The 12,534-nt window shown below is 39.3% G+C and overlaps 2 protein-coding genes across 2 annotated transcripts in view; one reads left to right on the top strand and one right to left on the bottom strand.

Annotated features, from left to right (window-relative positions):
• Positions 1–12,534, bottom strand: part of LOC134678852 (uncharacterized) — a 208,179-nt gene that overhangs the window by 161,284 nt on the left and 34,361 nt on the right. Inside the window, exons 2-3 of the mRNA XM_063537562.1 lie at positions 6,915–7,153; positions 6,561–6,783 (exon numbers count right to left, since the gene is read on the bottom strand). Of these exons, the coding sequence (XP_063393632.1) occupies positions 6,561–6,783; positions 6,915–7,130 (439 nt within the window). The 5' untranslated portion in view covers positions 7,131–7,153. The remainder of the gene's footprint in view (positions 1–6,560; positions 6,784–6,914; positions 7,154–12,534) is intronic.
• Positions 8,625–12,534, top strand: part of LOC134678848 (EF-hand domain-containing protein 1-like) — a 65,461-nt gene continuing 61,551 nt past the window's right edge. Inside the window, exons 1-2 of the mRNA XM_063537554.1 lie at positions 8,625–8,736; positions 10,124–10,312. Coding sequence (XP_063393624.1) covers positions 10,125–10,312 — 188 coding nt within the window. The 5' untranslated portion in view covers positions 8,625–8,736; position 10,124. The remainder of the gene's footprint in view (positions 8,737–10,123; positions 10,313–12,534) is intronic.

The following is a 12,534-nucleotide window of genomic DNA, read 5'->3' as shown; positions in this document are numbered from 1 at the left end:
TTATTAGTACGACTAAGTAATACTGGCATCGCATTTTAAAAACTTATTTCTGCATATGCATGGTTCTGCCAAAGCACTTCATTAACAAATTGTGAGTCTTGGCATTTTGGGATAGTCTATGACTTAAGCTAAACAAAATAACCACGAATATATGGATAAATGAGACATAGGATTTAGTTCCACGAAAAGATTTTTTTAACTACCACAGGATGGCGGTCGGCATCAGCCGAGTGCATCAGCATCGAGCGTGCGTATACTCGAAACGTGCGCCTCGGCGTAGCGTAGCCCATCGGCAAAACGGAAAGCCGGACTTTTTAGAAACCTTTACTGACAATCATCATCATCATCTCAGCCATAAGACGTCCACTGCTGAACATAGGCCTCCCCCTGACATACCCCCCCCCCCCTTACAATCCTTAGGTACTTAATTACTCGCACGCTAATTGCCCGCTTGTTTTCCCGACAAATACCAATATAAACAATAATATGTATGCGGGGAAAGGTAAAAGCGTGGTAATATCTTAAACCTACTTGAATAAGATTTACATTGAAACCGCTATGAGCTATGAATATGAAATATTTAGACGGGGAGACACAGCTGCTATTTAGGTACTGAATATTCTTGCTACGTTTCGACAGGTATGCCAAGGTAATAAGTACGAGTAATTGCGCCGATAAGTATTAATCCAGTGCCTGCTACAGTGACGGCTAAAGTTGCCAAATATATTGAGACACAACATTGCTACTAAAGGATGGAAGGATGTGGTGCGATAAATATGACCATTGCGTACCTAAGTCCTATCTAAATACCTATTCGCAGATAAATATAAGGAGTAAGTAATTTATGAACGCCATGAAGATTAATATATATAATCCTCGTAATGATTCCATATTTAATCCATTGCTACTAGAATAGGTATCTTCACCATTTGTTAGAATGATTCTCAGACCTCGCACTTCACCCTTGTTCGTAATTCCCAAGATAGAAACTTGAGTTAAAATGGGAACTCTGCTTACATTTCGTGTTATATAACACTTTAAACTCTCGCGTTTTGTACACATATTCAATTACACAAACGGGTCTACCGCGATATAATTTCATTGTTTTTACCTTTAATTCCGACGTTTCAACTGAGTTGCACCAGCTGTGGTCACGGAAAGACTGACGTCCCAACAAATGTCAACGGAGATATTAATAAAACAACACTAAACTACCCGAAATTAGTTTATAAAAATGTTCGGGGTAGACAAAGAAATTGCAGCTACCCGTTAAAGTTTAATGTTTATTGTCCACGGCACGACACACAACATTCACAGTATCCGTACACTGGTCCGAAGACACATCTGCTGGTTTCAACATTTGAAACACTGGTCCCCAAGTAGACGATAATTTGTAACCGTCCTCTCGATTGAAATTTTTAGGGTGTTTTTTGATTTCAATCGCCTCTCTCACGATCCGCGGATAATAGTGTCGCTCGTTGGAGAGGACTTTGGGTTTATGTAGCTCAATCCAGTGATTCGTTCCTGTTGTCAGCAAGTGCTCAGCTATTGCGGATTTGTTTACATGGCGATTTTTAACAGCTGCTATGTGTTCCTTTACCCTCTCTTGAATACTGCGCTTTGTTTGGCCAATGTACGCACTTCCACAACTGCATTCTATCTTGTAGACACCCGGATTCTGGTACGGAATGACATCCTTTGGGCTGCGTAAAAGACTTGCTACTTTAGATAACGGCGTGTATACAGTCTTAATGGAGAATTTCTTCAGTACTGATCCAACTTTGTCCGTTATCCCTTTCACATACGGCAAAAAGGCTGGTTGCCTACTAACCTCCGTGTCTTTCTTTTTTCCTAGTCGTGCGTGGGATTTTCTGCAAGTACCCATTTTTCTTTAGCACTTCCTGAACATGGGCTAACTCATTATCTATGTGTTCCGCGTCACATAAGTCTCGTGCTCTGTTAACCAGGGATGTGACCACGGATTGTAGATGCCTTGGATGATGGTGGGAAGATGCTTGTAGGTACCTGTCAGTATGTGTGGGCTTCCTGTACACGGAGTGTGCCAGGGTTCCATCTGGTTTCACTCTCAACTTCACATCCAGAAAGAGTAAGGATCTATCGCACTCCATTTCAAATGTAAACTTTACCTTTGGGTGGATGGAGTTTAAATGGGTACTTGCAGAAAATCCCACGCACGACTAGGAAAAAAGAAAGACATCCGGAGGTTAGTAGGCAACCAGCCTTTTTGCCGTATGTGAAAGGGATAACGGACAAAGTTGGATCAGTACTGAAGAAATTCTCCATTAAGACTGTATACACGCCGTTATCTAAAGTAGCAAGTCTTTTACGCAGCCCAAAGGATGTCATTCCGTACCAGAATCCGGGTGTCTACAAGATAGAATGCAGTTGTGGAAGTGCGTACATTGGCCAAACAAAGCGCAGTATTCAAGAGAGGGTAAAGGAACACATAGCAGCTGTTAAAAATCGCCATGTAAACAAATCCGCAATAGCTGAGCACTTGCTGACAACAGGAACGAATCACTGGATTGAGCTACATAAACCCAAAGTCCTCTCCAACGAGCGACACTATTATCCGCGGATCGTGAGAGAGGCGATTGAAATCAAAAAACACCCTAAAAATTTCAATCGAGAGGACGGTTACAAATTATCGTCTACTTGGGGACCAGTGTTTCAAATGTTGAAACCAGCAGATGTGTCTTCGGACCAGTGTACGGATACTGTGAGTGTTGTGTGTCGTGCCGTGGACAATAAACATTAAACTTTAACGGGTAGCTGCAATTTCTTTGTCTACCCCGAACATTTTTATAAACTAATTTCGGGTAGTTTAGTGTTGTTTTATTAATATCTCCGTTGACATTTGTTGGGACGTCAGTCTTTCCGTGACCACAGCTGGTGCAACTCAGTTGAAACGTCGGAATTAAAGGTAAAAACAATGAAATTATATCGCGGTAGACCCGTTTGTGTAATTGAATATTTCGTGTTATATTCGTCGTGTCGTCAAAGGGAACATTCCTAATTCTCGGTGATAAAGGTATTGCCGCACACCGATACGTGCATGCATACTGCATACAAAGAAGATCATAAACTATAAGTGTTGGATAAACTTAATATATTGTTCTGTGTATTGTAAGTAAGATGCTGATCTTAAAGATAATATGTAACTCATATTTTGAAATTAAAAAGCTCGTGATTAAACTATAACCCACTATTCAGATTTACTGGAGATTTATTCATATATATGGTACAAAAACAAGTCAATATTAACCCACTATTTATAACGTAATTTTTGATGTACCATCGCCAACGTAACACATTTTTCTCTTTGAAATATGTAACGAAACCGGTTGAATGTTGAAATATCAATCGTGTAGGTACGAACACACTTACTCTACTCAAAACAAATAATGTATACTCAAAGCAAAAACTACCCTTTTACTGATTTTCAGAAATACCTAAACTCTTTTTTTCAGCGAGGTGTTTTCAATCCTTTGATGCAGTTTACCAAAAGCTTTACCAACTTTATTACGTAGTATTTATGTTGCAGCTATCCCTTTTTCATAATCACTTATGACTTTCTATCACTATGCGATGATAATTGAAATGAAATAAAACCTTTTGTATAATAAATTTTATATAATGATATAAAAGAATAGTATTTTATGCAACAGTTTTATAAGAGGGGTCAAAAAATGTGAGTGGCGTGGGTAACAATGTGAGCCGAAGGCGAACATTGTTAATAAATACGCCATGAGCATTTTTTGACTACTTATACAACGTTGCATACAATGCTTTTTCTATGACTAAGCAATATTAAATAAAATACAAAAAATTATAAACAAAATTTTATTTATGAAAATGTCAATGTAAATTTTGGATAGTAGGTATTACTATATGTATGTAGCTCTTGTCTGCGACAAGCACCCATAATACCAAATAATACTGCAACCTGTAACAAGAAAAAGGAGAATTAAATAATATTCAGTTTCAATGCAAAAATATAAAATGTACATAAATATAGCTCGTTGTACTGTGTACCCTAAAAATGAGTGAGTATCAAAAAATTTTATAACATATACCAACCTTGCTTAAAAGATAGATCTGATCCGGTGCTTCCAATTAGTCTTTGAACATACACCAAAGACGTTTTCAGAGAATGACGAAGTTTTGTGCTCCAATCTCCACGCCATGCACTTCCCATAAGATTTGTCGTATAGGTGCTGAGATTTAATACTTAGGCAACAAATTTTCGGTCGCTGCTTGTGCTGCAGCGGATATTTCTTCAGGTGTAGAAACAATGTAGTCCTCTTTGTCCATTTTCAACACTTTTTATGAACGCAAAACAAATAGTAACGCAAAGTACTCAAAGAACAAGAAATTACCGGGAAACGAGAAACAAACGAATAATGTCTATGGTTATGTTTTTTTTAAAGCCGTTACACACTACCGCACCGCACCAGGGTCGTGGTGCTGTAGGGTATAAAAGTATTTTTTATTATGTTGGTAGCAATGAACTCAGTACAAATTTGTTACTTTTTTAATAAAAACCGTATTCATTCAATCGTTTGTCACGTTGGTAGCAATGTACCGGTATGTGGCACCTGCTACCCTGCACTAGCTTACCGTATCGTAATGTCTCTAAAACGACACAAGTGCTTTTTTGGGCAATAGACTATAGACTTTTAAGGAGTATTAATAATGTATGCCCTTATATGTTCGTTCGTGACTATGTAAATGACAGATAAAAGTACCCGAGTAGAAAAAAATATTTATTTCAGGCAACTAGTGGTCCATAGATAATTAAATACCTTAAACGAGCATTATGTAGTATAAAAAAATATATCTGATAACAAAAACTGCACCTACAACACGTCTTTCTTGCGCTGGACCCTCCAGAGTCAGGGAGCCGGCCGCAGAACCGCCGATTGGGTGAGCATTCTGTATTTATTGGCATATTTGCAATGTAAGTAGCTGATTTTCCAATGCACTTACGCTAACCCCAGGGACTTGTTTGTGATTGCTATATACATATGGGATAACCTACCTATTGCCTATTATAAAGCAATGCGAATATTTTATAGGGTGCATTCTTAGTGCGAAGAATTGGGAATCGCAACGAATGGCGATAAATTAAACCACGTTCGAAGGGAGTGTTTTAAATCGACTCGAGTTGCGAATTACCTATTCGCACATGTATCGTACAACGTTTACAGTAGGTACATATGGGCCTTAAATTTTCGCTAGCTACGAAATGTGCTAATTATCGCACTAGTGCGGTAAAGTAGCGCCATATGTACTGTAATAGTTATTTACGATACAAGTGCGGAAAAGAGGAAATTGCCAATTACCTATTCGCACGTGTATCGTTGTACAACCATTTACAGTACATATGGCCCTTTAAACTTTTGGCATACGCACGAAAGACGGCGGCATTAAACTATTTGACGTTCCTTTCTAGAAATTCGATTTTGTTTTAGAATAGGTATTTGGTATATGTATGATGTATGGTATATATGTATGGTATTTTAAATTGGGTGTGACATTAAACCCAAAAGTGCCTTCAGCAGGTGTGATGTCCCGTGGCAAGGAATTCATTAATTACATTCGTCCATTCGTCGCTCGCGTCGCGCCGCGCCGCGCGTCCACTGCGCGGATAATTGAATGTGCTACGTTAACGTCAGATCAATTCACGCGTGCCCAATTTCGTCGATATCCAGTTACAATTGTCATGTCATGCTCGCTTAAAAGTCTTTGCTTACGGTGGCGTTGTTGATCGGGTCGCCACTTTCCCGAATGAAGGTTGAGGGAGGCGATGGCTGAGATACGCGTCATACTCGTGAACGGGTGCTGTTTGTGGAGACTGGTCTGTTAAGCTAACACGAGCTATTATACTTAGTAACTTTTATTAATTAATTACAGTGAGACGCCTCATTCTGTTCTCGTATGTTTCTTTTCTTTTAATGAATGTATTAATTATACAGGATATTGACTCTTGGAGACCTTATACATCTCTAAGGATAACTTGATAAACTATATAATCTTATAGTTCTGACACCTAGAGACATTTACACCTCTAAATATTATAGATTTTTTTTGTGTGTTTTTTTATCTGTATTTTGTATGTAATTCGACATTAAGAGACCATATACATCTCTTAGTAATTGTAATACGTTAGATTGAATTGTTAGTTTTATTTTATAAAATTGTTGATGTTATTATTTTTGCTTTTATGTAAATTCAATGTTGACGTGTAAAAGTGCCCTTGTGGCCTATTTGCTGAATAAATGTTGATGTTTGATGTTTGATGTTTGAATTTATCGGGAATATATTCAGGAATTTCAATGTATGCATACGAATGATATTTGTGAGAACATCTAGGTGCCTCTGGAAATACTCGTATAGTTGACAGCTTATACTTTGTTATGGTTGTGTATCGAACTTACTTCCCCTGCTCATACTATATTTGCGATTCTCTGTATTCCACGAAATGGAGTGATATGAAATGAATGAATGGAGTGATGTGTAAGCTGAAGAAGCCTTACCAATGCCACCGGTTACAAATACAGGTATATCGGCCAGGTCTGCTGCGACAAGGGTGCCAGCGACGGTGGTGGCGCCGTCCAGGCCCGCCGCCGCCACGGGCGCCAGGTCCCTACGCGAGGCCTTCACCACGCCCTTCGCGCGGGCCAGATATTCCAGCTGCTCCTGAGATAGGCCCACGGTCAACTGACCTTTCAACATGGCCACGGTGGCAGGCACAGCCCCCTGTAATATGGATATATTTAGTAATGCATTTTCCTGAAGGTGAAGTGTAAAATTGTAAATGTTAACGTTACTTAACCCTCTGACTTAATATGGTCTAATGAAAATCGGTTAAGAATGTTAATACATTTTACCTTTTCTCTTATAATAGTTTCTACGGCCACCGCTGTTTCCAGATTCTGTGGGTAGGGCATGCCGTGAGTAATGATGGTGGATTCCAGGGCAACTATAGGGCTGCCGGCAGTCTTGGCATGAAGCACCTCTTCAGAGTAGACCAGGGCCTTCGACGAGAGCCAGCGCAGGCCGTGCCCAGCACGGGTAACACTCATTATGTTGTTCCGTAGATACATTGCGAAGAGACGCTGAGTCTGAACTGTAATTTAAATATGTAAGATGTTAACTGACATAAGGACAATTATTTACAATATTCATCCGAACCTGCTTAAAAGGCGATGATTGTGCAAACCACAAACGGTTATCGTAGGTAGGTATTTTATATGTTACGAAAGTTTGGTTGATAGCGGTAGGTAGGCCATACTTTTTGAAAACGCAGTCACGCATGAACTTTTTGAAATCAACTTGTAATGTTGTTGTAATGGGTCAAAATAAAAATAAAAATTGTTTAATTATATAGTTTATATGTTTTAAGGGGGAGGCCTATGTTCAGCAGTGGACGTCTTATGGCTGAGATGATGATGATGATGATGTTTTAATGTAGATACTTCGCTATAAACAGAAAAAAATATTCAAGTAACTGCTAACCCATGTCGGTCCTTTCCTTTCATGTCAAACATAATTATTCTGAAAGTTTGCGATCTCAATTACCTGGTATCAAGCCTTCACTTAACCATAATTGATGTTAGTTATTAAACCAGAATGGATATACCTATGTATATTATAAAGCCGCATCTGATAGTTGCCTCGTTCTTTTATAGATTTTTATACAGTCTACGATATGTAAATTAAAACTGGCGGAATATTTAAACCGTGGTTAGAATAGGACCTAAGATTCTAAGAAGTAGGTAGCTATTTTTACTGTACCTTAAATTAGACTTTATCAATGTACTTACAAGAACAGGTAAAGTATTAGAAATAGCGAATTAGTTGACTCTGATTCGCATCGTCAAAGGAAAAAATGCACCAATTCCTCGAACCGTCGATGTAATTATATTCTCTTTTACTCGAACGTTGGATTCAGACGCTTTGTGCTACAAAGTAATACTCGGCATACCTATTTGTATGTTAATAAAAGCCTGTAAAACGAAGTTAGGGATCCTTCTAAAAACTAAACATGGAAATGTTACGATATTAATTTTATGATAAAAAGTTTGCGGTTAGACCGTGGCGTATAGCGTTTGTTAAAAAAAACATTAACCGCGACATCTTTGTACATCGCCCACACCGTTAACTGTACATCAGTGGACCTTATGCATTTTATAATAAGGGCCACCGATGTACAGTTAGGAGTGTTGCTATTTGGGTTCTAAGCACAAGCCTCCCCTCGTTATAAAAGAGGGTTTGGATTTCACATTGTCGAGGGCTGAGCGGTCAAACCCGTGTAATTCTAGATATTTTTAATGAACTATTAAAAAACTCCACACACGTTAGATATGCTTAGTTATAATTTCAAAAAACCCTTTTGCTAGATTTATCGGAGTTGACGGGTCACCCCTTCACAAAAGTATGACTCACAATCAAGTATTTTTCGCAGAGGCGCATTGCGAAGCTTTATATTCCATCAGTCGCGCAGCCCCTCGCCACCGCTAGGGTGGATCAAGGGTGGGTGGATGGTAACGGGACGCGAATGACGCTAGCGCGGGATTTTGATGCTGTTACCTAGCGACGTTGTTGATTGTCATTCATTCTGATGTTATTGTTTTATACCACGATTTCTCTAAATATTTATAAGTTTTTACTTGTGCTGAAATCATTCATATTCTAGGATTTTAAAATAAAGTAAGTGTCTTTATGATATCTATAATGTTTAACACATTTCCGATGTATTTTAAAATGTACTTACCTACTTATTTAATGATGTGAATATGGAGTAAAGCTTTTTAATATTGTGCTCATAGAGTTATATACGTTATATTATATATTCTAGGTCCATGATTGTGCTGACACAAATCTAATTATAGGTAGGTAGCTACTACCGGTAGATACGTGGGGACGGCTTGAGCTCAAAAAATCTGCGTGAAATTTTAATTTTTTGAGTTTACATCTTATTGCAAAATTAATGTGGGTGGACACATTATTGCTTTCAGCATCCTAATATACATCACAACATATTATATATCACTCCACATTAAATATGAAACAAATCTGAGGATATATTTAGCGTTCGCGGAAAATAGACGTAATAGACGTATGCCATAGTTCAAGGTCTGGTAAATAAAAGAGGAGACTGCAAGTTGGCCAGTAGTGGCAGCATGGCTGCATGCCGGAGCCAGCCTTCGCTGCAGCTGCTAAGTTCTCATCTTTAAATATTTTAACCGCCGGACTTGCTTCTTAAATATGCACTGCCGGCTACGCTAAAATTACACAAGGGAGGTAATTAATTACGTTTGTTATTTCGTGTCGAAGTTGTTTGGAGGGGGCTCAATTTTACACATATAATATATACCTATATTCAAGGCGTATGACGACTATGAAATCCGGACCTTACCTGCCCTGGGCACTACATGCCTTGGTCACTGTTTCATTCGTTCATGGTATCTATTTCAGTTTACTATGAAACTGGTTCATACTTTGAAAGTCGACTCTTTATTTCATCGCTTGCCGACTCAGCATAAATCATCGTTCGTCCCGGCAAATCTTAAAACTCGTGTAGGTAGGTGTTACACCTTTCACAGAGGCACGGTATGGCACAGGCGTATCACACTGCATTTTACTTTGTACTGCTAACATATACAATTCTCGCAACCCGCGCGTCTTTATACATTGTAGTATCCTGTGATAAGTTTTTGGCAAAACATAATTTTTGTTACCTACCACAACCTACCAGGATTTATCGCTGATTGTACTTTTCTAACCGCAGGCAACGCATCGAGACAATTCTAAAAACCCCATTTAAACACAATTAAGGTGCGTTGTTTTATCACAGTGTTCCTATGGCCACCTCCTGTTTCCATCATCAGATCAGGTCGTTGGTACCATAATATTGCATTGTCACAAACTAACATATATACTAACAGGGTAAGTTAAATAAAAGCTTTTAGTTAGGAGTCTGAAAGCGACACCAATGAGTCGCTGAAGCGCTACAAAAGAATATTGTATGTTCACTGGTCGCGGTCAATAACTATTAATGCGGTCAATAAACTAATGACTTCATCAATAAATATAGAATGGCATGGGGACTGCCGAAGCTGCCGGGGCTAACGTTCTCGGACCCCACGAAGATCCAGCACCACTTGTGCAGCTCGCTGCGCTTCTACCAGGGCCACCGGTTCCCGGCCACCTCGCTGCGCGCGCCCGGGGGCGAGGCCACCGACGTCGACAGCAACGCCTTCGCCCTGCCCGACGACTCCGTCAAGTGAGTTGCCAACCATTCCGTTACCCATACGCGACCAAAAGTAATACAAAAAGGGCTCATTTACGGCTCGGCCACGACATTGATCGACTTGCGTCGGCGGCAGCGATAACCATAGGTTGGAGTGAGATACAGCGCTCGGACCTTTCGTTCCCACCTATGGTTGTCGCTGCCGCCGTCGCCAGTCGCGTAATGTCGTGGCAGAGCCGTTAGACGGCGCGCGAAGTCGCATGCGATTTTAGTTACCGACCGATCAAAATAACATAATGTAATGAAATGAAACTCGCATGCGAGTTCTCGCACCGTCTGAATGAGCTCTATGACCCCTAATAATATAATTAGATTCTACCACCAGACTTGTACGTGTGGTTTTGAGGTGCATATTCCTTTTCGGTTCCTTTTCATGTTCGCATAGCGATTAACCTAGGCAAATCTAGGCAACCGTGGACTGGACCAACTTTTTTAATAAGGCAACCTATTACAGTTAGATTATAATATATAAAATAAGCGTTCATTTGATATATACGATTAAATAACAAAACAAAAATAAAAAACGCAATTTAACTAGGCAACCTATTTACAACGTGTCAATGTGAATTTATTGTGAATATTTTCTATCATTTTTAGCAGGAATCAATTTGACATTTAGGCATTTTGAGACTAACAATAAGTTGCTTTTAAGAGCCCTTCAACGTGCACACTAGCGCCACAGCTAAATAATCGTGATTATTTAAATTTAACGAAAGATATTGAAAAAAAAACCGGGCAAGTGCGAGTCGGACTCGCGCACGAAGGGTTCCGTACCATAATGCAAAAAAACAACAAAAAAAGCAAAAAAAAAAACGCTCACCCATCCAAGTACTGACCACTCCCGACGTTGCTTAACTTTGGTCAAAAATCACGTTTGTTGTATGGGAGCCCCATATAAATCTTTATTTTATTCTGTTTTTAGTATTTGTTGTTATAGCAGCAACAGAAATACATCATCTGTGAAAATTTCAACTGTCTATCACGGTTCGTGAGATACAGCCTGGTGACGGACGGACGGACGGACGGACGGACGGTCGGACGGACAGCGAAGTCTTAGTAATAGGGTCCCGTTTTACCCTTTGGGTACGGAACCCTTAAAAGGGGGCCGCTTCGTACTGTAAAAAACGGCCATTTTTGTTTTGAGTTCCTAGATCGACGAAACCAGCAACACAAAAACTAGTTTGATGTATTTAAAAGGTACTTAAATACACAATACAGTACGTAGCGGCCCCCTTTTTTCAATATCTTTCGTTAATTTTAAATAACCACGATTATTTAGCTGTGGCGCTAGTGTGCACGTTGAAGTGCTCTTAAATCTGGGATACCTAAATAAAAACAATGGCGTTATGATATTTACTTAGGTGCTATGAAACCAAAGCAATTTTATTAAATTAAACTGTCCACTTGCTATATTGTTACATCTGCAAATGGAGTCATGAATCATGAAGCTTTATGTCCAAACTGCCAACTCAAACAAAGCCTTTGACCAAGAACAAGAATTAACCTCTGGGCCGGAATTGGATCGTGTCATTCGTGCGCCTCGCTGGCTAGCTGAGGTTGAATGTTTGTCTCGCAAGTTGAAATTGAAATACCATTTCAAATCAAATTTAACTGCTGGCAGCAAGTTCGACGAGTCGTGCCATGCTATCAAAACAAACATTGACACAAGTGCTTCGTAATCCGCGCCATTTGATGAGATTCTTAGTATTTTCCTATACGTAAAGACTGTATCGTTAATTATAGGGACAACTTTACCTACTTAGCCGTTTTTTTTTGGTATTATATTTTTATTTCAAAACTACACATGTGTTCAATTAGTGCTTTAATAAGGTACACATTTCGTCCTGGGAGCTCGACGCAAAGCATATGGTTTGGACGAAATTTACCCAATCCTCTCGAGTACCTAACAATAGCGAGTGCGGACAAATACTAGAAGAAAAATTGCGGTTTGCGAACAAGACAATATCACACCAAAAAAAATCGTACTATGTAAACAGCAATTACACATGATTCGAATAGCGACACATCTGGACATAGTCTAAGCATTTCTTTTCGTTAAAAAAAAAAGTTTAGGGTCTGTGCATGGTGGCCTTTTAGAGAATATGGCATGCTACTTACGACAACTATTACTATGACATCTAATATAACTATCATGGAGCTTTTCTATCGACCCGCTCTAGCGATGGATCAACGCC

This window comes from Cydia fagiglandana, chromosome Z (genome assembly GCF_963556715.1).
Source record: "Cydia fagiglandana chromosome Z, ilCydFagi1.1, whole genome shotgun sequence".
In the NCBI taxonomy this organism is placed as follows: Eukaryota; Metazoa; Arthropoda; class Insecta; order Lepidoptera; family Tortricidae; genus Cydia; species Cydia fagiglandana.
This window is presented reverse-complemented; position numbering and strand designations above follow the sequence as displayed.